The sequence below is a fragment of the Girardinichthys multiradiatus genome, chromosome 7 (assembly GCF_021462225.1).
Source record: "Girardinichthys multiradiatus isolate DD_20200921_A chromosome 7, DD_fGirMul_XY1, whole genome shotgun sequence".
NCBI classification, from domain to species: domain Eukaryota; kingdom Metazoa; phylum Chordata; class Actinopteri; order Cyprinodontiformes; family Goodeidae; genus Girardinichthys; species Girardinichthys multiradiatus.
This window is the reverse complement of record NC_061800.1, coordinates 28002951-28030406: the sequence shown is the minus strand read 5'-3', so window position 1 is coordinate 28030406 and position 27456 is coordinate 28002951. Positions and strand designations below refer to the sequence as shown.

The 27456-nt window shown below is 38.1% G+C and overlaps 1 protein-coding gene and 1 long non-coding RNA gene across 5 annotated transcripts; one reads left to right on the top strand and one right to left on the bottom strand.

The window, feature by feature from the left end:
* Window positions 1-1941: 1941 nt before the first annotated feature.
* abcb11a (ATP-binding cassette, sub-family B (MDR/TAP), member 11a) lies at window positions 1942-27092 on the bottom strand. 4 transcript variants are annotated; one of them, XM_047370231.1, is made up of 30 exons: window positions 27043-27092; window positions 26651-26737; window positions 14716-14860; window positions 14340-14419; window positions 14198-14213; window positions 14042-14108; window positions 12345-12586; window positions 12181-12265; window positions 11949-12082; window positions 11692-11863; window positions 11481-11605; window positions 10974-11148; window positions 10169-10282; window positions 9968-10078; window positions 9751-9876; window positions 9454-9657; window positions 9201-9371; window positions 8922-9111; window positions 7211-7292; window positions 7023-7131; window positions 6781-6945; window positions 6543-6647; window positions 4832-4993; window positions 4543-4746; window positions 4199-4440; window positions 3956-4112; window positions 3671-3868; window positions 3371-3577; window positions 2490-2636; window positions 1942-2328 (listed from the first exon to the last, which is right to left on the bottom strand). In XM_047370231.1, exons 4-30 carry the CDS (start codon window positions 14383-14385, stop codon window positions 2128-2130), a joined length of 3957 nt encoding a protein of 1318 aa, XP_047226187.1. In that variant the 5' UTR covers window positions 14386-14419; window positions 14716-14860; window positions 26651-26737; window positions 27043-27092; the 3' UTR covers window positions 1942-2127. The 4 variants fall into 4 exon arrangements, with proteins under 4 accessions (XP_047226187.1, XP_047226189.1, XP_047226190.1 ...); XM_047370233.1 differs by having other exon boundaries at window positions 14198-14210; XM_047370234.1 differs by lacking the exon at window positions 14198-14213.
* On the top strand, window positions 7299-9154 carry LOC124871164. Its single transcript, XR_007038965.1, has 2 exons — window positions 7299-8483; window positions 9021-9154. It is a non-coding gene; the product is annotated as an uncharacterized LOC124871164 (long non-coding RNA).
* Window positions 27093-27456: the final 364 nt, after the last annotated feature.

Genomic DNA, 27456 nt, shown 5'->3' with positions numbered 1-27456 from the left:
TACAGTTCCTGGAGCGACAGTAGACTGCAGCCAATCACCTTCTCAGCAGACCAAATGACATGCTGGAGCCTGCCCTTATCCTTGGCTGTAGCAGCGGCGTACTAGATGGTGATGGAGGAGGTGAGGATGGACTCAATGATGGCTGTGTAGAAGTGCACCATCATAGTCTTTGGCAGGTTGAATTTCTTCAGCTGCCGCAGGAAGAACATCCTCTGCTGGGCTTTCTTGATGAGGGAGCTGATGTTTGGCTCCCACTTGAGATCCTGGGAGATGATGGTTCCCAGGAAGCGGAAAGATTCCACAGTGTCAATTGTGGAGTCACAGAGGGTGATGGGGGCAGGTGGGGATGGGTTCTGCCTGAAGTCCACAACCATCTCCACTGTCTTTAGAGCGTTGAGCTCAAGGATGTTCTGGCTGCACCAGTCCAACAGATGGTCCACCTCCCATCTGTACGCAGACTCGTCACCATCAGAGATGAGTCCGATCAGGGTGGTGTCGTCCGCAAACTTCAGAAGCTTGACAGACTGGTGACTGGAGGTGCAGCTGTTGGTGTACAGGGAGAAGAGCAGAGGAGAGAGAACACAGCCTTGGGGGGAACCAGTGCTGATGGTCAGGGAGTCAGACGTGCTTCCCCAGCCTCACGCGCAGCTTCCTGTCAGACAGGAAGTCAGTGATCCACCTACAGGTGGAGTCGGGCACACTCAGCTGGGAGAGCTTCTCCTGGAGCAGAGCTGGGACGATGGTGTTGAAGGCAGAGCTGAAATCCACAAACAGGATCCTGGCGTAGGTTCCTGTGGAGTCCAGGTGCCGGAGGATGAAGTGAAGGGCTAGGTTGACTGCATCATCTACAGACCTGTTGGCTCTGTAGGCAAACTGCAGGGGGTCCAGGAGGGGGTCGGTGACGTCTTTTAGGTGTGAGAGCACAAGGCGCTCAAAGGACTTCATCACCACAGAGGTCAGAGTGACGGTTCTGAAGTCATTAAGCCCTGTGGTCCTTGGCTTCTTGGGAACAGGGACGATGCTTTTGTCTGTATTTAAGTCTGCCTTCGTCCTTTGTTCCACGCGGTGTCGTTATGTCTCTTCCATGTCCTCGTGAGATGTCTCTTTTGGATTTTTGTCCTTGCTCTGGATTCTGTTAAGTTCTGTTTTCAAATACCCTGTCTACTGGATTATTTTGTCACCCTGCACCACGCCTTCATGTGAGTGAACTCGTTTTATTAAAGTTGGAGTTTTGATCCCACTCTGCTTCCTCCGTGCTTGTCTGCCTCTGGTCCACCTCAAAATGCCGCATTTATGACACAATACAGTGCAGTCAAGTTAAGTTTTTCATTCCACGTGGTACAAATGTTTCTGTTTAAGGAAACCCGTGTGATTGCACAAGTCACTGACTTTGCCACAATCCAGCATGATAGTATCCTTTTTACTAACCACAATTTTTTTATTTTGCTTCATTGTTTGGTAGAGTTGTTTCCAAACACCTGTAGCTCATAACCGGTGGGTTAGAATAACAGCCAGAGCTGGCCTAAGGTTTCATAAAGCCATAAGCAGAATTTTATTTGGAACAATGTCCACCAGCCACCAAAGCATCACTGTCCTATTTTTATTGTCCATGGATGATCTTTTTTTTATTTAATTCTGCAGTGTAGTATTTTATGCATTTAGCAGACAAGATGGAGTGAGGCAGGAAGAGCTAAGATTAGAGTTTCATTCAAACAGCATCCACAGAAAAACTGCTGAACAATTTACAAACAGAAACAGAGACAGAAGTAGCAGTAAATATTGAATTAGCTTTAAACTGCTTTATACCAAACAAAATTGGGTCAAAATATCAGATATATATGTATAAAAAATAGAAATAGAAGAAAAATAATGATAAATAATGTTATACTATCTAAAATGTGAGCAGGGAACAAATCAGAGATACTTGTTGCGGGGATTTAAAAAAAAAAATATTTTTAATGATATGAAGGTATAAAAAACAAATTTTTTTAAACAGACAAATAACTCCCATTTCAGATTCTTACATATGAATTTTTAACATGAATTGACCACAGCACTGGTGGTTTCACAGTGGCGGGCTGATTTATTTAATCAAATGTTCTTAATACTGTTTGTTGGTGCTTGTGACTAGCTGATCGGGGCTCCTGTTGTGACCAATTTGTAATAGGCACCCTTCTTGGCCATGAGTTGATCATGCGTGCCTTGTTCAATAACTGCTCCTTGGGACATCACTGCTATAATGTCGGCAGTCTGGATAGTGGAGAGCCGGTGAGCGATGACAATACAGGTTCGTCCTTTTCTTGCTTCATCCAGAGCAGACTGAACAGTCTACAGAAAGACAAAAAGTCCATCAAGCATATGTTCTTTTGGGTTTTTATGCAAGTATGGAGGTAATTTTTAAAGCACATAAGAATAATGAGCATACTTCATTTAGTTAAATCTCCTTTCTTTGCGTAGTTTAACATGTATTTAAAGAAAGTGTGTTTCACCTGTTCACTTTCTGTGTCTAGAGCAGAGGTAGCCTCATCAAGCAGCAGGATCCTGGGGTTTCGGACAATGGCTCTGGCGATGGCAATGCGTTGCTTCTGTCCTCTTGATAGCTGTGAGCCCTGGGCACCAACCTGAGTCTCATATTTCTATCAGTTGTTTAAAGTGGTAAAGAGAATAAAAAAGTAACATGTTTAGCATTTGTTCCCCAGGAAATGTACCTCGTTAGTAAGATACAAGTGTACCAATACCCAGTGAACTCTTACATTTTGTCACATTACAACTTTAAACTTGTATAGTATTCTGAAATAATGTCATAGGCCAACAGTAGTAGTGCAAATTGTTAGGTAGAACTAATAAAAGGGGCATTTTCAAGCATATAAACCTAACTAAATAAATATACATGACATGATCAAATTTGCAGACAACTTTTTCTAAAACAAGGATGATTTTTTTGTGTTCATTTAAAAAAACATACAGAATGTTTCTTATCATACTGACCACTCAAAGCCCTTGACACTAGACTTGCAATCACTTAGTCTCACAAACAAACGTGTGCACATTCTTACACTGATAAACAGACTGTTACACAAGTTGGGGTTAAATTCCCTGCCCAGGATCACATTGACATGTGTAAGGGGAGGAAAATGGAATCAAACCTTCAACTTCCTGACTGCTAGATAAGTACTCTTCCTAGTGGTTGACTGGCTTGAAATGAAAACGTTTCAACATCCAAATTAGACTTCAGATTACGGTCCTTATCAAGCCAAAACAGCATTAGCCAGAGCACTGACTAATTTGTTTGGTCACTAAGTGAATGACAGTATGATAACACTGGTAGTTATTTAAAAGGTAACCTTTAAAATAAAGCATTTCCACTCACATCTGGTAGAGACATCACAAAGTCGTGAAGATGGGCCTTCTTGGCAGCCTCTACAACCTCCTCCATGTCAACAACCCGAGTGTTATCTCCGTATTGGATGTTCTCTGCTATGCTGCAGTCAAATAAAATCGGTTCCTGGGACACAATCCCAATCTGAGACCTCAAGAAGGGAACATTGACGGCACGGGATTGGTGACCATCAATCAACTGGAAGTAAAATAGCACAGTTCAACCAGACTGAATGTTTTAAAACTAATTTTGTAATTAGTGCCATTTATGTCTAAACTGACTAACACGCACCACTTGTCCTTCATCTGGGTCGTAGAACCTTTCCAGTAACTGGACACTGGTGCTTTTCCCACAGCCGCTGCTCCCAACAAAAGCCAAAGTCTGACCAGGCTTTACAGAAACAACCAGGCCGCTCAGCACTTGAATGTCTGGTCTTGTTGGATACGTAAACTTGCAATTACGAAACTCAATTTCTCCTTTGAACATCTCCTATAGATAGTTAACACAGTTCTTAAATACACACTTACAAAATGCCTTGATTTCAGTTGAAACTTTAAGCATTTAAAATTCACTGACCCATTTCTGTCCATCTGTGTGGCTTATGCTGATTTTAGGAACCCTGTCCAACAGTTTAAAGAACTGAGCAGCAGCGATTTTGGCTTTGGCATAATCTGGAGTGAAGGAGGAAGCTCTGCCTAGTGCTGTCCCGCTGATCACGATGGCTGAGATGACTCTAGAGACAGAATGCAGGAGTACAGCATCATTATAAGGTTGATTTTAAAATATTTAAAAAATGTCTATACTATGCATTTTACCAACCTAAACACCAGCATATATGGTAACTTTTCAGCTCTGACCAGGTAGCCTCCATATCTAAACGAAGCCGCATATGCCATGAAGATGACGCACTGAGCAAAGCCAAAACAGAGCCCATAGATGTTGGCTCTATTCTTGGCAGATTTATAAGGAAGCTCGAGTTTTTGCTCATATGATTCAACAAATGAGTGCTCTTTGGCTAAACCTGCTATGGTCCTGATGTTGCCAAGAGCCTCACTGGATACCTGTAGGAGAGACACTAATTATAGCTCTCAATCTCACAACTAGAAATAAGCTCACACATGATGAATAATCTGGTGTGGTACTGGGAAGGAACAGCAGCTTACCCGACCTGCTGCTTCCATAGACTTTTTATCTTCGTTTGCAAAACCTGTCAGCATTTTGGCTTGGAATACACCAGACAGCCCAATAAGAGGCAGGAAGCACATGATTACCAATGTTAACTTCCAACTGAAGTAGAAGGCAATGATGAACGAGACTCCAATGCTGGTCAGTGAGTTCACGATCATGCCAATCTGGGATCCTGTTGCCTGCAGAAATCATTTAAGTAATAACTATAATTATCATCCCACAAGAACACACCATTAAGCAAGATAAATACAGCCCTTAACTTACCCCCTGGACCACTGATGCATCTGTGGCCAGTCTGGTGGTCAAAGCTCCAGGACTGTTCCTGGGATCATCAAACCAGCCAATTTCCTGTTTCAGCATGGCCTGGAAACCCACTTTCCTCAGACGGCGAGTCAGCAGCTCTCCAGACTTAGCAAAAGCATATCCCTAGGGAAACAAATGTGAACCACTCTGTTTGAAAATAGTTTTTTTTTCTCTGCTGCTCTGTTTCAATACAGATTATAAGGGACTGCTTCAAGAAATGACATTATTTTTCTGATTGCATGGTTGTTTGTATGTATTGACTTGGAAAATGGATGGACGGGCGAACGGATGTGTTTTCATTCATGTCACACCTCTTTAAGTAACCAACCCCCTTGTAACTAACCTACATACGCCAGTTGCAATGCCATAAATGTGATTTTTCATTAATAATTTTATATATTCTTCCACTTTTACTTCCAGTTTGTTCAACCTAAAGGACAAAATGTAAAAAATTAAAGGAAAAAAATATTTGGTTGCAAAATGTACACATCCTTAAAATATTACTTAACTTAAGCACCTTTTGATTTAGTTTCATCACGCAGTGTTTGTGAGTTCACATCATTAACCACAGGGAACCTGATTAAGCCTTTGTTTGCTGAGATGTTGCAAATGATCCAAATAATCTCAATGTACCAAGGTGTCAATCAAGGGAAGGTTACAGAAAACTTTCATGGCATTATGTATTTTTATGCCATGGCACAATGAAGACAGTCACCAATTATTAGAGAAAATATAGGTCCACAGCAGGGGACTCCAAAGTGAGACCCTTGGACCATTTGAAATAATTTTGTGCTAAGTAGTTCAAGAACTGGACAAATTTGTGGATGGACACTTTTTGTAATTTTTAGAATGAAATTTTCAGACAAATTTTTATCTTCTTAAATAGACAATTTTATCTACAATACAAATTTTTTTTTTTTTATTCCACCAGATTAGATCACCAACTTTAAGTCTGCTAACGCAATTCACAAGTTTGTTCCTTTCTGTTGTGGGCATGTCTCCGTTAGGCATGCTATTGGCTTACTATGTGTACACGTGACCGTCAACAGCAGCTAGATGAAGGCAGCTAGCTACACGCCTTGTGTGTGCCTGTGACATCTTTTTGTGTCCACCTGTTATGCAGGTCTATAACTCTGGTATGCACTGGCGTGTAGCAGACCAAGTGACAGTCAGGTTAGTGAAGATTACTTTTTGGTTAGCTGTGCCCACCATTGGTTATCACAAATTTTATACCATATTCAACCTGTCATGATCTGCAGTTGGAAGTCACCCTCTTTGGCTAAATCTGGCTCATGTGCATTTTCCCGTTTAAATAATGTAGAAAGTCAAAATTTAAACCTAGTTTTAAACAATATTGTCAATGTGATGCTGAATAATACAGTATCACTGTACCAGTTTATCATTTAAATGTATATTATGAGTATAAGACTGCATAAGCATAGCATACATATGCTTTTTTGTTTTCTTGGGTGAAAAACATTTTAGATGTTATTTTATTAAAGCTCATATCAAAATTTGTTGAGTTTTTGTTTTTGTGAGGTTTCAGAAACTCATAAAACACACCCATATTTTTCATGTGTCAACAAATTGCATCAGCTGGGAGTCTACATGAGTTAGCATGTTTTAAAACATGTTATGAACATTTGTATGATTCTCAAGAAAGAGGAATAACCTGCAGAAACTGTGAAAAGAAACTGATCACAGCAACAATGCAAAACAGAACGCAGATGCCGTTGATCTCTTCCCGCTGCTTATCCAAGTTCTGAATGGAAAAAGTCTGAAAACACAAAGAGTTGGGAAATCTTTTGAAAAATATGTTTTAATAAACAATCTTTTCACAATAACTTATCCAACCAGCTCAACTTGTAACACAGAACATACTGTACAGACATCACAGGAGGGGCTCTTACCCCGAGAATCTGGCTGAACAGGACTGCATAGATAGGGTTAACAGAGCCATTAACTGCAGCTCCCAGTGATCCCAGCAGCATGTACGGCCATTCTGGTCGGTTGTACTTCAGGATGCGTGCAACTGGAGCTGACTCTTTGTTTTCTTCTGCATCATCTTCAGCCATCTGTTGACAGATCTGTATGAAATCAAAGCTAGCCAGAGACTTAGCATGTTCCAAAGCATGAATGGAGGACTTCTTACATTTTCTGGCATGATCTGGAGATTTGAAGAGATCATGAGGCTTCTTGACACTGCATCTGGGACAAAGTCACTTGACAGTTTGCTCTGAGATCGCAGACGTACAGAGTTCCTGTAGGGTTAAGATTGAGAAAATCAGTCTGATTTGTTGGTAATACAGGACAATTCTGTCTACAATTAAATAGTTTTACCTTTTGCTGGATCTGCAGCTTCCACGTCTAAAACTCTCAACTTTTGGATCAAAGTCATCCTCAATAGGCTCACTGATTGCATCTGGAACAGGAATAATAAAAGAAATGTCAAGACAGCTCTGAAAATTCCCAGTCACTTAAACCAAAAGCATGAATTGCATATGTACTTAGTGGAAAATTGTAGCCTGTTACCCCTAACCATGTCTTGAAAAAAGATGTAACACAGTAATTAGGTTTGTGGAAAAGTAACTATCCTGATTTGTTCAAAAAATCTAGTCTGAGGAGCTCTGAAAGCATCAGAGTGCCTTTTTTATATACTACAGATGAGATTATTTGTAATTTCCTGCTGTACGCATTCACAAAGCCGACAATGAAAATGAGCTTGAGGCAAAAGTAATGTAACGGTTGGCCTTAGGCAACACAGGCTTTCGTGCCAGCTGATATTTTGTAGTTTGTTTACTCTTGATGCATAGAGCATATAGTTCTGTGATATTGTTTAGCTCTCCCACATATGCAATTACTTCAGAGTCAATCCACAGTTTTTTAATGATGTTGGGAGAGATACGACAGAGAAATCAACAACCTGTTCAGCATGAGGTTGGCCTCATGTGTGTCTAGGCTTATCTGTCTGTTGTAAAAGCTGCTTGTTTTATGATGACTGTTTTGTAATGCTGTGCTTGCATTTTACAAGGAACATGTCCAATAAAACCATAAAGGTAATTTTTGAGTAAAGTTTACACCTTTCTCCATATGCAAGAGTATCTATTTCATCCCCAGCTGTAGAAAGTGATTGGTTATTTATGTGCTCATCTGTAAATATCAATTTAGAATTTTAAACAAAAGATGAGCAGAAACAAGTTATAGGATGTTTGTATAGTCCCATTTATTCAATTAAAATTATTCATCCATCCTTTTTCGATACCCACTTTTTCCAGGGGAGCTGGTGCCTATCTCCAGCAGTCTATGGGCAAGAGGCGGGGTACACCCTGGGCATTTGCTAGTCCACTGCAGGACAGCATAGAGATATACAACCACACACATACCCATTCACACCTAAGGACAACTTAGAGACACCAATTAACCTAACAGGCTATGCTTTTGGACAGTGGGAGGAAGCCGGAGTACCCGGAGAGAACCCACGTGTGCACGGGGAGAACATGCAAACTCCATAGAGAAAGGCCCCTGCCAGGATTCGAACCCAGAAACTTCTTGCTGCAAGGCAACAGTGCTACCAACTGCACCATCGTTCAGCCCTCAATTGAAATCAACTCAGGTCAGTTGTTTTCACCTATAACCCTAATTAACTGTCATCTCAAGACACTTAAAAAGACAATCAGGTTCAATCCATATTCAATTTCTTGGTCCCATCAGTCAAACTTATAACAATACAATCCAATCTAGCAGACAGATCCAATGACATACAATCTAATATGCTAACTGTAGTGCAAGTAATCATATGTGGCCAGCTGGTGAAAAACAACTTAGTTAGGGTTAGGCAGGAAAACAATACTTAATCATTATCTTGAATAGATCCATTCATGATATTGGCCAATTGTATGTTAGAAATCCTGCAGCTACAGCATTTGGTTAAAAAAAACCCACAAAATGTGGTACCAGCACAACACGTGAATCTGCATCAACTATCAAAAAGGTTTATTATTTTATCATTCTACTCCTTTTTAGCTAGTAGTCAAATGACTTTGAGTCTTACCTTTAATTGTGTTGGATAAACCTTGGTTCTGCAGGGTCACAAGAGTGAAGTAGACACCTTGTTTTTCCATTAATTCGGTGTGTGTTCCTTTCTCCACAGCCCGTCCGTGCTCAAATCCAGCAATCACATCTGCGTTTCTGATAGTGGAAAGACGGTGGGCTATGGAGATGGTTGTCCTTCCTGCTCGTACCTACAAGAAAACCTGGGTGTTATTCCACAGGGCAAGTCGAAATGTAGGTGTTTTTTTTTAAGTGTATTTACAAGCAGATGGACACTAACATTATCCAGAGCTTCTTGGACTACAGCTTCACTCTCGTTATCTAACGCTGATGTGGCCATGTCCAACAGCAGGATCTTAGGGTTTCTGATGAGAGCTCGAGCTATTGCAATCCTCTGCTTCTGTCCTCCACTCATCTGGCCTCCACCTTCACCCACCAGTGTGTCAAATGTCTGTGTTGAAAAATTACATTTTTTTTTCCAATAATGCAAAGTCCAAAGTACACTGCAATTGTTACCTAGTGTGTATATGTACCTGTGGGAGAGTCATTATAAAGTTATAAGCATTGGCATCTTTTGCTGCCTGGATGATTTCTTCCATGGTTACTCCAGGTCGTCCATACTGTATATTCTCTGCAATAGTCGTGGCAAACAGCACTGGCTCCTGCTCCACAATACCAATGAGAGAGCGGAGCCACTGGATGTTTAATGTGCGGATGTCATGCCCATCTAAAGACACCTGGGAATGGGAGTTCCAGTAAAAGATCACTATGAGGCCTTCAAAAGTGTATCTTTATGTGTGTTTTATCTGTGTAAGGACTTAGATTGCTACCGTTCCTTCCTTTGGATCATAAAATCTTTGAATGAGCTGGATTGCGGTGCTTTTTCCAGATCCACTCGATCCAACGAAGGCAGTCGTTTCTCCTGCTTTGATCTGAATGCTCAGGTTATCTAAAATCTGAATAAGTAGTTGGAATTTCATGAGTTTAGCTAGGACCAAAGCAAGAGATAACATAAATATAACATAAATGTCAGGTGAGCTGAGTTACCTTAACGTCAGGTCGAGATGGGTAGAAGAAGGTGACATTGCGGAACTCGAGGTCACCCTTGACTCTGTCTAATTTATGTCCATTCTCTGAAAAACAATTAATTTCTGGTTCCTGTGAAAGTGACAATAGAAAATTTTATTTTAAGTCATTCTATTTCAGCTTTGTCCAAAAGTGATTTTCTCCCAAAGCATATTAGATTACCCGATCAATCGTTTCAAAAATAATTTTTGCTGCTGCACGGCCTGAAGCAAAGGCCTCCAGACACGGCGAAGCCTGACCGAGGTTCATGGCTGCCATCAGCACTCCGAAGAAAATCTGAGAGAAAACAGGGCAAGAAACCAGTGAAGCCGAGGTACATCGTTGGTCATGAAGCTGGAATAATTGTGCTGTCAGACACATTCCTCTTTTCATTGTGGCTTATTTTTTACTCTGTGATATTTGGAAAAGATTGATCACTGAAGTTTTAAGACAATAAGCACTTTATCTGTCAATAATAAATCATACTGTTACAATTATTTCATGAGAAAAGGTAATAATGTTTTTCTTCCCAATTTATTCCCTGCAGCTTAGTTTAAATGAATTATTTAAGGACAATTATGTGTGAATGCAAACCCCTTTTTAAAATAACCACAGTATTAATGATCCTTCTTTTGTTATAAAATGGAAAAAACATGAAGACCAACAACAAGGCTTCTTTTATGCCTGCTATCAATTTTAATTAAAGGTTTAGACTAATTAGCGTATTAATCTGAAAAAGAATTAATGAATGAGATAAATAAATAATAAAAAATGAGTAAATGAATGTATGAAATGCATAAATTTATTAGAAATGGTGCTGTTTACTTTTTTTCTGTTGTTCTTTCAAAAGCAACTACTTTTATTCGTTCAAGGGTGTTTAGTTTGTATTAAAATGTTAATATTGGACTTTCAATTTAATATTTATCAAAATAAAAACAACAACAAAATTTCTTAATGCAAACGATATGGTGTTTTTAACTAAATTTACCTGAATGAGGCCCCCCGGAGTCAGCTCCTTGGTGTCAATGACTAGTTTGGACCCGTACCAAAAGGCCAGGGCGTAACACAGGAAAATGATGCACCACAGGTATCCTTGAAAAACTCCTATGATTGAGCCCTTTTTAACACCCCAGTTCTGAGCTTCAATTAGGTTTTTGTCATACCTGTCACACATAAATTAATCCATGAAATTTCATTTATATAGTACTCTTCACTCGAAAAGCAAACACAGTGTTTACAGAATAGAAACAAAAAAAATCCCTAACCCAAATGACCCCTAAAAAAGATGCATATATTTATCCTTTTTGTTAAAAGCAATAAATTATTAAACTACAAGAATAGATTAACATAAAAATTCTGAATACAGAAATACAAGTAAATATATAGGCAAACAAATAAATAATTGATATAATTGGCAGAAGATTTTACACATTTATTGTTGTGTTTAAACCAGGAGAATCAATGTTTTATCAATCATACAGTGGAACAAAACTACCTTTCAGCTTCCTTTTCCTCGCCTCCGAAAGCTGCAACTGTCCTGATAGAGGACAGGACCTCGTCTGCCACTGCTCCTGCCTTGGCGTAGGCCGTCAGCGCTCTTCCTGTTAGCCTGGATACAGCCTTAAGAAGCAAAGGGACACAGACTCAGAAACAATAAAAGTGTCATCTTCTTCTTCATGATTATAAAAAAGTAGTCATTTCACTACCATGGCCATGAGTCCAGCAGCTATGCCAATCAAAGGGCTGACTGCTATGACGACCAAAGTAAGCTTCCACCCGCCGATGAATCCAACCATGAAGCCAAAGACAAAAGTCGAGACTCTCTCAATAAAAATAGACACCTGATCGGCAATAGCATTGTTGATCTTGTTGATATCACTATGAAGGGACAGAAAATATGAGAAATACAAATCTTAAATATTTTTTTTTTGCAATAGTAAAATGTTTTGACCTGCTGACTTACTCAGAAATCCTTGTGTTCAGTTCCCCTACAGAGTTACAGTCAAACCATCCAATCTCCATCTGCATAACCTTCCTGAAATAAGTTTTTCTGATTCTCTGAGTTTGTCTTGAAGCTGTTAACACCCAGAAAGCAATCTAAACACATAAAAACAATGGATTTATTTCAATATGTGTCAGTGATGATTCAAAACTGCCCAGAAGATGTTCTAATTGAGGCAAATGTCTAAATGTACCTGAAAATAACTAACAATCAGAACACCCAGTCCGATTCCAACGTAGTAATATGCAAACATGGTCATCTGTGCTTCAATATCCACCCTACAAAGACAGAGAGGTGAAACCAACAATCACCCATCAATAAACTTAGCAGTGCACTCTTGACTTACTCTTGACTTACCCACAGGAAACCGTGCTGTTATCAGCTGCTTCATGTATGGAGCCATTGGTCCAATGGATGGTGCTGTTTATGCAGGTCTTGTTTGGATCTTTGAGCTCTTGGACCTCCAGCTCATAAGCCACAAAAGTGTTAGTCATTATGCTGTACACCAGGAGCATGAGAGGTGAAGCTGAGCCATGGATCAGGGCACACAAGCTGCCCACCACCATCATCAGTTTGTCTCCCCAGGTGGCAAATCGAAACTAGAGCAGAGGAAAGTGAGGTGTTGCTGTAAAGGGCTTTTAAAAAAGCATTTTCAAGCACCAGTTTTTATTCAATAGTGGAACCAAATTGATTCATTATTAGAAAGGAGCACAAAGGTAATGATTATTTTTACCAATCATCAATTCTATTACATTTAGAACATTTTTTAATCTAAAATGTTGGAAAGGATTCATGTTTATCTCTGTATTAAATAATTTTCTGTTCCTATTAGCTGAAAAACTGAGGATACAGATTTGTAAGGGGAACAGGTGTTCATTCTTTCTCAGTACTAGATTTCAGCTTCCCAACAGTTCACAATTCTCAAAAAATTAAAACATAACATAATAATAAAAGGATTTTTAATGCAAAAAGTTATGTAAGGGCATAAGGACTGCTGACTTGCGAATTGTTCAGCAGATAGTCACTCCACACAAAGGATAAGCCCCAACAGTTGATTGCTAAAGAAGCTGGTTGTTCAAAGAGTTCTGAATCCAACTATATTAATGGAAAGTTCAGTGAAAGGAAAAAAGTCTGGTGCTGCTACCAATTTCCATCATCATATATACTATATGCACATACATAATATATATATATATATATATATATATAATCTCTCTCTTTTTATGTGTGTTTTGCATCATTGTCCTACTGGAACTCCCAACTGTGTCCAAAATGTAAATTATCTGACCCAACCGGCCCTCCTCAGATGTAAGAAATTTAGGGAGAATGTTCAAGAATAATCCAGAACCCACGAAAGGCTCATCAACCACAAGATGCTGGAACAAGCTGGGGCATGCTAGTACTGGTGCTGTGTTTCTCTTGCACAACAGTTTTACTCAAAGTGCTAAGTCATAACCCATCTTTGCTCAGGATGATAAAGCATTTAACAGATGCTGCTTTCATATCCAAACCTGACAGCCACACTAGTTTCAGGTTTGGGCCTAAGGTTTGTTTATAATCGTTTGGCCCTTACAGGGTCTGGTGCCTATCTACGGCAATCATTGAGACAGAGGCGGGTTACACACTGGACAGGCAACACAGAGACACACAGGGCAGACAATCATGCACACACTCATACCTAAGGGCAATTTAGAGTAATCGGTTAACCTAACAGTCCTCAATAAAAATGTTGCTTATACACACTTAAAAGCTTTTTTTGGCATTGCATCTTCTGTTTTTGTGTGCACTCAGAAAATATTACCGTTTATATTGTTTATGAGTAAAAGTGAAAATCTTTTTTTTGCAGTTTGTTGTGTGTCCAATCAAGATTAGTAAAACATAAGTTTTGTTCACATTCCTGTAAAGGTTACAAAAATATACTTTCTTGATAACAAATTAGACATATGAGGCATGTTTTTGTTTTAAAACACTTAATTAATTTTAGGGCAAAAAGATTGATATCAAAAGCCTGAAAATGTAGGAAATCAGTTATCAAAAATGTGTAGACTATTTACCAGCTGAAAGTATCCAACACTCAGTTTATTTTCTTTTTTCGTGTCATCTTCCTTTTTCATGTCATATCTGAAAAACAAAACATATAATTAAAACAAAACAAATATATATATATATATATATATATATATATATATATGCCTCTTATCATGTCTTACCTGACTGGAGTGTCTGCTGAACAAGACAAGGCAATGTCAAATTAATGTTAAAAACGTTTTTCTCAGGTATTTAAGAAAAATTAAATTAAGGAATTTTAAACTCTCATATGAAGTTTTTAGCCATTTTCAGTGGCACACTTGCCTTTGTTGTCTGCATCGAATGGTGCATGTTGCTTGGATTCCTTCATGTTTGCCACCAAGTCACAGACATCTGTATGTTCACTTAAAATAAAACAAGTAATAAAAACATGACAATTCAAGCAAAATACATGATTTATTTGTTTAAGAGTGAAGATGAAGCTCAGCTTGTTGAATTTTCTCAGGGAAAATACAATGTCACTTAGGCTGTAAGGATGTAATATATGTGAAAACCTTTGTACTTTAGCAACTAACAACCCTATGTAGCTTTAGATCAATATCAATATAATTTATTAAAAGAAAATCACTTTAATAGGTGTTCCTTATTAGCCAAAGCAAAAGAGAAGATTGTATAGAGGGGAAGTAAAAATGTACAGTACCTGGATGTCTTTCTCAATCCAACAGCAAGAATAAGGCTCTGGTGAAGAATTTATATCCTATTACCAGGTTGACCTATGCCTCCATGTTCTTATCTTCACTTAAATTGGACTGATAAGGTTCATATCAGCAATTATTCCAACTAGGCTGCAAATTTAAAGCAAAAATAAGTTAAAAACATTGTATATTTACAATTTATGAAACCAAACTTTGACCAAAACAAAAAACTTTGCTAATCTGTTTTTTTGTTTTTACAAAATAAAAGAAATATTTTTTGATAATTGCATGTTCCTCCTTATCTAGGAGGACTGTAAAATGGGGGTAATGATCGGGAGGCCATTGATTGGTGAATAAACTAATAGTACATTAGCAAACCTTGTAGTGACGTTTTAGTTTCTTCCAAAGATGAAAATGGCTTCTTTAAGCCTTTATTAGCCATGTTTCTCCTTATCAATGAGAGCTTTAAAATGGGAGTAATGACCGGAGGACCTTGATTATGGTCAATGTGGTCTAATAGTACATTAACAACCCTTGAAACTTTTTGGTTTTTCCAAAGATTAAAATGGCTTCTTGAAACTTTTATTTTTGAAACATTTATTAGAGAACAGTTTTAATGAGGAAAGTGCTTTAAAGCTTAATGACAACAATGATAACCAGCCCCATATATTATTCTACTGTTGAATTGGCTTGCGTATGAATGGTGCGACACCAACAAACTTGCCTTTCCTGCTAATTTAGATCAGTAAAACGAACATTCACATCTGTCTCAATTATAGTTATACTGCACAGTAGATCCAACTTCTAACCTCTGATTTCTGGCTTCTGTTAAATTTCACCTTTGGTTGTGCTTCTCACATTCAAACACGGATTCAGAGTTTGATGTTTACAACAACCTTTTTTCATGTTCTGCAGCTTCAATGCTGTGCTTCATTTGTATGTTGCCTTGAACATGATTGCACTTACAATCTGTAAATACAGGTCCTTCTCAAAATATTAGCATATTGTGATAAAGTTCATTATTTTCCATAATGTCATGATGAAAATTTAACATTCATATATTTTAGATACATTGCACACTAACTGAAATATTTCAGGTCTTGTATTGTCTTAATACGGATGATTTTGGCATACAGCTCATGAAAACCCAAAATTCCTATCTCACAAAATTAGCATATTTCATCCGACCAATAAAAGAAAAGTGTTTTTAATACAAAAAACGTCAACCTTCAAATAATCATGTACAGTTATGCACTCAATACTTGGTCGGGAATCCTTTGGCAGAAATGACTGCTTCAATGCGGCGTGGCATGGAGGCAACCAGCCTGTGGCACTGCTGAGGTCTTATGGAGGCCCAGGATGCTTCGATAGCGGCCTTTAGCTCATCCAGAGTGTTGGGTCTTGAGTCTCTCAACGTTCTCTTCACAATATCCCACAGATTCTCTATGGGGTTCAGGTCAGGAGAGTTGGCAGGCCAATTGAGCACAGTGATACCATGGTCACTAAACTATTTACCAGTGGTTTTGGCACTGTGAGCAGGTGCCAGGTCGTGCTGAAAAATGAAATCTTCATCTCCATAAAGCTTTTCAGCAGATGGAAGCATGAAGTGCTCCAAAATCTCCTGATAGCTAGCTGCATTGACCCTGCCCTTGATAAAACACAGTGGACCAACACCAGCAGCTGACACGGCACCCCAGACCATCACTGACTGTGGGTACTTGACACTGGACTTCTGGCATTTTGGCATTTCCTTCTCCCCAGTCTTCCTCCAGACTCTGGTACCTTGATTTTCGAATGACATGCAGAATTTGCTTTCATCCGAAAAAAGTACTTTGGACCACTGAGCAACAGTCCAGTGCTGCTTCTCTGTAGCCCAGGTCAGGCGCTTCTGCCGCTGTTTCTGGTTCAAAAGTGGCTTGACCTGGGGAATGCAGCACCTGTAGCCCATTTCCTGCACACGCCTGTGCACGGTGGCTCTGGATGTTTCTACTCCAGACTCAGTCCACTGCTTCCGCAGGTCCCCCAAGGTCTGGAATCGGCCCTTCTCCACAATCTTCCTCAGGGTCCGGTCACCTCTTCTCGTTGTGCAGCGTTTTCTGCCACACTTTTTCCTTCCCACAGACTTCCCACTGAGGTGCCTTGATACAGCACTCTGGGAACAGCCTATTTGTTCAGAAATTTCTTTCTGTGTCTTACCCTCTTGCTTGAGGGTGTCAATAGTGGCCTTCTGGACAGCAGTCAGGTCGGCAGTCTTACCCATGATTGGGGTTTTGAGTGATGAACCAGGCTGGGAGTTTTAAAGGCCTCAGGAATCTTTTGCAGGTGTTTAGAGTTAACTCGTTGATTCAGATGATTAGGTTCATAGCTCATTTAGAGACCCTTTTAATGATATGCTAATTTTGTGAGATAGGAATTTTGGGTTTTCATGAGCTGTATGCCAAAATCATCCGTATTAAGACAATAAAAGACCTGAAATATTTCAGTTAGTGTGCAATGAATCTAAAATATATGAATGTTAAATTTTCATCATGACATTATGGAAAATAATGAACTTTATCACAATATGCTAATATTTTGAGAAGGACCTGTACAGTCTGTAGAAACACTCCAAGTCTCTCTTTTCATCAATAGGTTGTAATAACAAGGGGAGTTTTTTTCAAAATCAATGAGAAGATGTTTTAATTGCTGTTTTTACAACCAAAAAAAAAAGTTTAAATAATCACAAAGTTGTTGTAATTATGTATTATGTAGGTACCATTATTACATTTTGTAATGAGTAGTTGTTTGGGAGGTCAATGCCCCACGTCAACCAGTGCAGTGCTTTTGGAGTTTGCTCCTTCCATTCAGCTAGCTGTTATTGACAATGCCAGTGACTGATAAATTAGTATATAGATGGGGCTGTAATCATGTTACCACCTTGATAAAAACTGAGACCTTTATTGGATTTCTATTACTGAGATCAGAGCTATCATACCTTATCCAACCTTAACATCAAGTCACAGGTAACTTTTTCAATAGAGGTTTGATAATTGCTTTTTTTAGGGTCTGGGGAAAATCACCTGACAAAATAGGTTGTGTTTATTGTTTGAGTTAAATCAGACATCATGACAGGCAAAGCTTTCTTAAGGAAAGCTGTGGGTAAAACATCTAGACAGCAGGAAGAAGAGGTTAGTTGCTGTACGATTTCTTCTAAGTTATTGTAGTTTATTTAGTGAAACTGGAAAATTTTGTCAAAATCAGTTCTAGTTGAAGACAACATTGGTACTGGCGTTGATGTGGATGTGCTGACTGCCCCTCTGATCTTTTGGGTTTTTTCAGTGAGGAAGTAAATTCATTGCAGGCCCTGGTAGAGTGGAGTTCAGATGCTACAGTTACAGGAGGGTTTGTTAATCTGTCGACCGTGGCAAATAATGCACGAGCATTGTTAATGTTTTTGCTGATGATCTCGGAGAAGAAAGATTCTCTTGCATTTTTCAGTTGTAGGTTATATCTGTGGAGTCTCTCTTTATAGATGTTATAGTGAACCTGGAGTTCAGTCTTTCTCCACCTGCATTCAGCTTTTCGACACTCCTTTTTTTCCCTTTTGACTGGTGGAGCACTTCTCCATGGAGACATTTTCTTCCCAGAAATGACCTTCACTTTAATTGGAGCAATTGAATCAATGATGTCCAAGATTTTAGAATGAAAGTTTTCTACCAACTCATCTACAGTGTTACAGGGCAAAGTGAAGGTAGAAGAGTAAATGTGGTTAAAGGTTTCAGCAGCACCATCCTTAAAGATGCATTTTCTTATCATGTCTCTTTGGCAAACTGAGTCATTTAAGATGATGCTTTCAAAAATAATAGAAAAGTGGTCAGATAGGGCAACATCAGTTACAGACACCTTGGAAATGTTTAGACCCTTATTGATGATCAAGTCCAAAATATGTCCCTGTTTGTACATTTACTGTTTAACATGTTGAGTCAAACCAAAATTTCAAAGAGTGTCACATAGATCTATTGTACTTCTGTCTTCAGGATTGTCCATGTGAATGTTGAAGTCTCCCACAATAATTAAACAGTCATAATCAACACATATCACAGATAAAAGCTCATCAAAATCACTGAAAAAGTTTGTTTTGGACTTAGGAGGCCTGTAAATATTCAAGAACATGGTTCGGACCGGGCTCTTTACCTGGACAGCTATATATTCAAAAGAGTCAAAGTTGCCCAGAATACTTTTTTACACTTCCTTTCTTTAAAGAAAGTGGCCAGCCCTCCACCTTTTCTTTGCTGTCTGCTCTCACAAAGAAAATTGTAGTACGTAGGCGTCAACTCTTTCAGAATTGGAGCTTCATTAAAGTCATGTAACCATGTTTCTGTTAAAAACATAAGATCAAGATTATGGACAGTAATGAAGTCATTGATTAAAAATTATTTTCCTGACAGAGATCTAATGTTCAATAATGGCAGTTTATATGACGTAGTGTCTGATACTAACTCTGTGTCTGGTTGTATCTGACAGTTTATGGCTTTTAAGTCTGATTGTTTATTATTGTCTCTTATACTTTTAGCTTTGTTCTTTCTGTCACATATAAGCACAGAGATTTTACAACTATCTTGTAATAGGGGCCCGGGTTTTTCCTGGAAATGATCATTTATGATAGAGTTTCCACTGGGGTCCTCACTGTATCACAAAGAAGTGATTTGAATGTCTTGATTTGTTGTTGATACTCCATGTTCTCTGCTGAAGGTCGAGGCTGCTGGCGGATTATTTATTGAATAGAAGAGATTAGATGTGAGACATTTGGCTCCAGGCTTGTTCAAACAAATCAATGAAAAGTTGTTTTAATTGCTGTTTTTACAACCAAAAAAAAGTTTAAATAATCACAAAGTTGTTGTAATTATGTATTATGTAGGTACCATTATTACATTTTGTAATGAGTAGTTGTTTGGGAGGTCAATGCCCCACGTCAACCAGTGCAGTGCTTTTGGAGTTTGCTCCTTCCATTCAGCCAGCTGTTATTGACAATGCCAGTGACTGATAAATTAGTATATAGATGGGGCTGTAATCATGTTACCACCTTGATAAAAATTGAGACCTTTATTGGATTTCGATTACTGAGATCAGAGCTATCATACCTCATCCAACCTTAACATCAAGTCACAGGTAACTGCATGTGAACTGTGATCCTCAGGCTTGTTACACATATTAAATTAGATAAAAACTTTTGATATGATAAAATAAAATATTTTTTATTATCTGTTTCAAATATAGCAGACAATATTTTTTTGTTTAATACTTTTTTATTAGTTTTTGTATCAAAGGAACTATTGTCATTATACAATTAAAATGACATTTATTAACATTTTATTGTTCATTAACATAGAAAGTACTCCTGGATCAGTGTTCCTGTGTTTTTGTTGTTGTTGTTTTTGTGTGTATGCTTTGTCTTCTCAAACTCCCAGTCGGTGATAGCAGATGGCAGCTCACACCGAGCCAGGTTCTGCGGCAGGTTTCTTCTTGTTAATGGGGACCTCTCCTTTCCGCTGTTGCCACATGTATGCTCAGTACAAGGAGTTGCTGCTTAGTTAATGACACAATGCACTGCATGCTCATGCAAGAGGAGTGAATGCTGCAAGTCAGTGGCTCGATGCAATCTGCTGTGTTACCTTAGGTATAAAACTTTTAAACCAATTAGAATAATAAACATTGTTTGATAAGTAGAATCAGTTTAGGAATGTATGTGCTTGACTGAATCGGGCTGCACACTGTATGTACGTTGGTATGATTCAATTAAATTTACCTTTTTTGTAAACGACATGCGTTGTGAATTGGCGCTATGTAAATAAACTATAATTAATATAATTAACTATAACTATTATTAATTGACCATTTGCTTTAACCCTCTTTGATACTCCCTTTTATGTTATGTAGACTAGGAAACAAAATATAAGTAATTGTTCTAGATTTCTATTTTTTGGAGTGTTTGTTACCTGTAGCCAATATTGTACCATAATGATGTGGGTGAAGAATGAAGTAGTTATTATATTTTTGCTTTTGTTTTCCAATTTGAACATTATTTTTGCCACAAGTGTAATTAAAATATTAAATAGATTCAGTATGTTAAAATAAATTCCATTTAAATTGTAAAAACATTATAAAAGGAACTTTTAAAAATTAATATGATGCATTCATTATGAAACAATCGATTAAAATGCATTTCTAATCATAATTTTGGTTTGATATTTACTAATTAACAAACATGAACTTGATACTGGTTGCAGGAAAGCAAAATTCGGGTTACTTTTATAGCCTTACAGCCACTAACAGAGCCTGACACTGCTGTTAACTTTGTTATATTGTAAACATAAAAAACAAAATACTGATGAACTGACAATAACATTACCATGTATCTCCAGTCCACATACCAGAGGCTTCAAAGAGAGAAAATGCACAGACCTGTACTGTTAAAATCTGGAACAAGGACAGCATTGTTACTCTCCAGGTATGCTTTGACTGCACCATATAGGAGGTATTCAATATCTGACTATATTAAGTTCTTCAAGGGCCTGAATGCATGTAAGAGTCCTTGTCCAGTGGCAGGATTTTGAAACATCGTGCTGAACAATTGTCATCTGTTCATTCTGAAATGTTTCAGTGCTCATTAGATCAGCACCTCTTATATGGAAAACATCATTTATCAACCCCACCAACTCAGAACAATCATTATTGCCCTATTGCACTAACTTCAATAATTATGAAATGTTTTGAAAAAATAACCAAAAAATATATTGTTTCACAACCCCTGCAATTTGTTTATCAATTTTGCAGAGGTGTTGATGCTGCTATCCTGACTCTGCTGCATCCTTCCTGTACACATCTCGAGGCAGCTAAACCCCATGTTAAAATATTATTTTTTGATTTCTCTGCAGCACTCAACACAATCCAGCCAAACATGTTGGCAAAGAGACTGGATGAAGGATTTGCAATCGATACAGGGTTGATCCTTTGGCTGCTCAACTTTCTTCATCAGAGAGTTCAGCTAGTGAAGGTGGGCACCTCCCTTTCTGATAAAATCAGAGAGGGAATGTGAGATGCCACCAGGGCTGTGTATTATCCTCTTGGTATTTATTTTGTATTCAAACAGCTGCACCAGTGGACATCCTGGCAGGTTCCTTATTAAGTTCACTGGTGATACAGCCCTGGTCAGTTTTCTTCAAAACAGTGAGCAGTGTTGGATGAGTTTTTACATTGGTGTGAGTACTCCCACTTGTTGTTAAACACTTAAAAGACAAAAGAGATGTCGATTGATTTGATCGATTTCAAACTTTTGAAAGGTCAGTTTTTTTCCACTGTGGTAGCATATGCCTAATAAAAAGCTAAGGCAAGGCAAGTTTATTTATATAGCGAATATAAGTAGCAAGACAATTCAAAGCGCTGTACATGAAAAAAAGGAAAGAAACATAATAGGAAAAGTACATTACAGTGGCATAAAGGTAATTACATAATTAACAAACACAAATAATTAAAGAAAATCAAAATTAATCATTAAAATGATAAGGTGATAATAACAATAACATTATTTTAAAAATAATGATAAAATGATGGTAAGAAAATGAAAGGATAGTTGGACTGAAAACTTAACTAATAATGTTTAGATGGCACAGTCAAAGGTCACTCTAAACAAATAAGTCTTTAATCTTGATTGAAAGCAACTTAGGGTTTCAGTTATCTTACAGTTTTCTGGGAGTTTGCTTCAGATTAGTGGAGCATAAGAACTAAAAGCTGCTTCTCCATGTTTGGTTCTGGTTCTGTGTATGCAGAGTAGATTTGAGCGAGATGACCTGAGAGGTCTGGGTGGTTGATATACTGACAAAAAGTCTGTAATGTATTTTGGTGCTCAGCCATTCAGTGATTTATAGACTAACAGAAGTATTTTAAACTCTATTCTCTGAGCTACAGGGAGCCAGTATCTGGACTTTAGAACCAGGGTGATGTGCTCCACTTTCTTAGTTCTAGTGAGGACGCGGGCAGCAGCGTTCTGGATCAACTGCAGCTGTCTGATCGACTTTTTAGGCAGACCTGTGAAGACACGGTTGCAGTAATCAATTCTACTAAATATGAACGCATGAATTAGTTTTTCCAGGTCCTGCTGAGACATTAGTCCTTTAATCCTGGAGATGTTCTTCAGGTGATAGAAGGCCGACCTTGTTAGTGTCTTTATGTTCCTCTGAAGGTTCAGGTCTGAGTCTATCACTACACCCATGTTTCGAGCCTGACTGGTGGTTTCTAGATGTATTAACTGAAGCTGTGTGCTAACTTTTAAACGCTCTTCCTTTGGTCAAAAAATAATTATTACTTCAGTTTTGTTTTGATTCAGCCGAAGAAAATTTTGGCACATCTATGCATTGATTTCTTCTAAATATTTACCAAGCGCTTGAATGGGTTCATAGTCACCTGGTGACATTGTAATGTATAGATGTGTGTCATCTGCATAGTTCTGATAACTTATGTTGCTGTTTATTATAATTTGAGTTAGGGGGAGCATGTAGATATTAAATAGGAGGGACCCTAAGATGGACCCTTGGGGAACGCCACATGTGATTTTTGTGCTCTCTGATGTAAAGTTACCTACAGACACAAAAAAGTCCCTGTCCTTCAAGTAGGATTTAAACCAATTGAGTGCTGTCCCAGAAAGGCCGACCCAGTTTTCCAGGTGCTCTAATAAAATGGAGTGATCAACAGTGTCGAATGCTGCACTAAGGTCCAATAATACCAGCACCGTGGTTCTTCCACAGTCTGCATTTATACGGATGTCATTGAACACCTTGACAAGAGCAGTCTCTGTACTGTGGTGAGCAGGACTGACTGGAAGACATCGTAGCGGTTGGTCGTTGTTAGGAAGTTGTTTAACTGCTGAAACACAGCTTTTTCAATTATCTTACTGATGAAGGGGAGGTTTGATATAGGCCTGTACTTCTGTAGTAGCAGCTTGTCCAAGTTTCTCTTTTTCAATAGAGGTTTGATAATTGCTGTTTTTAGGGTCTGGGGAAAATCACCTGACAAAATAGGTTGTGTTTATTGTTTGAGTTAAATCAGACATCATGACAGGCAAAGCTTTCTTAAGGAAAGCTGTGGGTAAAACATCTAGACAGCAGGAAGAAGAGGTTAGTTGCTGTACGATTTCTTCTAAGTTATTGTAGTTTATTTAGTGAAACTGGAAAATTTTGTCAAAATCAGTTCTAGTTGGAGACAACATTGGTACTGGCGTTGATGTGGATGTGCTGACTGCCCCTCTGATCTTTTGGGTTTTTTCAGTGAGGAAGTAAATTCATTGCAGGCCCTGGTAGAGTGGAGTTCAGATGCTACAGTTACAGGAGGGTTTGTTAATCTGTCGACCGTGGCAAATAATGCACGAGCATTGTTAATGTTTTTGCTGATGATCTCGGAGAAGAAAGATTCTCTTGCATTTTTCAGCTGTAGGTTATATCTGTGGAGTCTCTCTTTATAGATGTTATAGTGAACCTGGAGTTCAGTCTTTCTCCACCTGCATTCAGCTTTTCGACACTCCTTTTTTTCCCTTTTGACTGGTGGAGCACTTCTCCATGGAGACATTTTCTTCCCAGAAATGACCTTCACTTTAATTGGAGCAATTGAATCAATGATGTCCAAGATTTTAGAATGAAAGTTTTCTACCAACTCATCTACAGTGTTACAGGGCAAAGTGGAGGTAGAAGAGTAAATGTGGTTAAAGGTTTCAGCAGCACCATCCTTAAAGATGCATTTTCTTATCATGTCTCTTTGGCAAACTGAGTCATTTAAGATGATGCTTTCAAAAATAATAGAAAAGTGGTCAGATAGGGCAACATCAGTTACAGACACCTTGGAAATGTTTAGACCCTTAGTGATGATCAGGTCCAAAATATGTCCCTGTTTGTACATTTGCTGTTTAACATGTTGAGTCAAACCAAAATTTCAAAGAGTGTCACATAGATCTATTGTACTTCTGTCTTCAGGATTGTCCATGTGAATGTTGAAGTCTCCCACAATAATTAAACAGTCATAATCAACACATATCACAGATAAAAGCTCATCAAAATCACTGAAAAAGTTTGTTTTGGACTTAGGAGGCCTGTAAATATTCAGGAACATTGTTCGGACCGGGCTCTTTACCTGGACAGCTATATATTCAAAAGAGTCAAAGTTGCCCAGAATACTTTTTTACACTTCCTTTCTTTAAAAAAAGTGGCCAGCCCTCCACCTTTTCTTTGCTGTCTGCTCTCACAAAGAAAATTGTAGTACGTAGGCGTCAACTCTTTCAGAATGGGAGCTTCATTAAATTCATGTAACCATGTTTCTGTTAAAAACATAAGATCAAGATTATGGACAGTAATGAAGTCATTAATTAAAAATTATTTTCCTGACAGAGATCTAATGTTCAATAATGGCAGTTTATATGACGTAGTGTCTGATACTAACTCTGTGTCTGGTTGTATCTGACAGTTTATGGCTTTTAAGTCTGATTGTTTATTATTGTCTCTTATACTTATAGCTTTGTTCTTTCTATCACATATAAGCACAGAGATTTTACAACTATCTTGTAATAGGGGCCCAGGTTTTTCCTGGAAATGATCATTTATGATAGAGTTTCCACTGGGGTCCTCACTGTATCACAAAGAAGTGATTTGAATGTCTTGATTTGTTGTTGATACTCCATGTTCTCTGCTGAAGGTCGAGGCTGCTGGCGGATTATTTATTGAATAGAAGAGATTAGATGTGAGACATTTGGCTCCAGGCTTGTTCAAACAGAAACCATCTTGCTTGGAAAGGTGTCTTTTTTCCCAAAATATATTAAAGTTGTTGATGAAGTTCAAAAGGTGCAAAAGGTCTGCTGAAAAGCACCTTGATATTGAGACCTCCAACTTTACTCAGCAGACGAAGGAAATCCTCTTTCAATACTTCCAATTTCTTCTTAGCCACATCATCCATGGCTCCAAAGTGTATGATAAGGTTTGCTAGGGTCGGGCGCTCCTCTGTGATTGCCAGAATATTCTCTGAGATATCGGACACCACGTTACTGGTACCAATCATAACTTATGTGTTTTTCTTGTTGCGGAAGTTTTTAATCCCATCCACAGCTGTGTAGGGTCCCTGGCCCGGTGGGGGCGCTCTTTATCTGGCAGTTTAGGAGCAGAGTGTTAAGAATGAAGATTGTTCTCATACCTTTTATTGTTCCTAGAAGATGGATAATTTTCCTGGTTTTCATTCAGTATTGGGGCAAATCTGTTTGGAGGGGAATTCCATTATTTCCAGCTAGCTCACTCTTATCAGTTGTGACAACAGTTCGCTGTCGAGGTCTCCTTTTTCCAGGAAAAACGGGATAATTTTTCTGTATTTCTGTCCTTGTACCTAAAACATCCCTGGGGGCTGCCAGTGGGTTTATTCTCTGCGTTCTGTTTGTTCACTGAATCGTTGAGCTGGCTGTCACTGTTTGGGATCACAGGCAGAGTTAAATTATCGCTGTACCCCATATTAACCTTAACATTCACTTCTAGTTGATGGATTTTCATCTCTGTCCTCTGGTGGTGAAGGAAGGCATCTTGTGGTGATTAGCTGGCGTTGACTTGTCCTTTTGGGTTTGATTCAAAATCCTTTAGAAATTAGTCATTGGGAGTGATTGGTATGAAGTAGTTTTAGTCCAACTTTTCCAGAATTTTGGTTAAGACATAAACTGTTAAGAGTAAAAGAATGCAAGCAAGCAGGTAGCAGGGAAAAAAAGCATTGCACATTGTTTGTCTGTTTAAAGTATTTTGCCAAAGAATTAAACGAGAAAACAACTGTAATCTCTAGCTAAATGTGTATTTTGATTGCATTACGCAAGTGAAACATAAACGTACTATCAAATTAAGACATTGTGTAGCTATAGTCTGCCCAATCATCTGTACTTCTAGTATTTACCTTATAGTATATATGTAACCCCTCTTGTTCGTTCTGATCCAGCAGGTTGACTTCACGACAGACACATTCTGGTTCTCTGTATTTATTCTAACAAGAGACAAATAAACAAGTTGGTGGTTAGCAGCTCCAGCAGCTTCTGCCCCTATACATTAAATAAAATACAATAAATAACTCTAGACAAACTACTGAGTAATCAAATGAACAGTTGATAAAACAGCAGTTGTAACATTAAACACAGCTGAAATACACAACATGAATTACAATGACAGTTTAAAACATTTACAAAATATGGCAAAATCGAATATGAAAAAATGTATATAATTAAATTAATCTAAAATATATGTTAAAAATCATATTTGTTAAGAAAACACAGAGCTGATCCTAATACATACCACAGTAACAGACAGCAACAGAAAAAGGGGAAGAGCTGACTGTTACTGGTTGCTATGGTAACCACCAACTGACAAGAGTAACATAAAAATGTATATAGCAATAAAAGTCAGAAGAAAATTAATTGTTTATTAAATAAAATGTATTTGAAGAATAAATAAACCAATTTTGACAAACTTCACATCAATAGTAATGTTAAAATAAAACCCCGTTACATATATATATATATATATTTTTTTTTTAATCAAAAAATCTTAATGCATTTAAAATATGTCAATTAGAATGTATGTATCCCATTGGCTACTTTTGATTTTGGTATTACCGGTACTTGTTTTGTTGTTCTTTATTAAAAAGCATAACAAAATTATCTAAGTCACTAAAAAGATAACATAAACGAGCTTATTTAATCTTGTATG

Excerpts from the sequence above, each read along its gene's own strand:
- abcb11a (XM_047370231.1), bottom strand. The coding sequence starts at position 14,385 with ATGAAGGAATCCAAGCAACATGCACCATTCGATGCAGACAACAAAG. Across the intron at positions 11,149-11,480 it reads GAGGAAAAGGAAGCTGAAAG|GTATGACAAAAACCTAATTG; the intron begins GTAGTTTTGTTC and ends TATGTGTGACAG. Across the intron at positions 6,946-7,022 it reads TCCAGATCATGCCAGAAAAT|ATGGCTGAAGATGATGCAGA; the intron begins GTAAGAAGTCCT and ends ATCTGTCAACAG.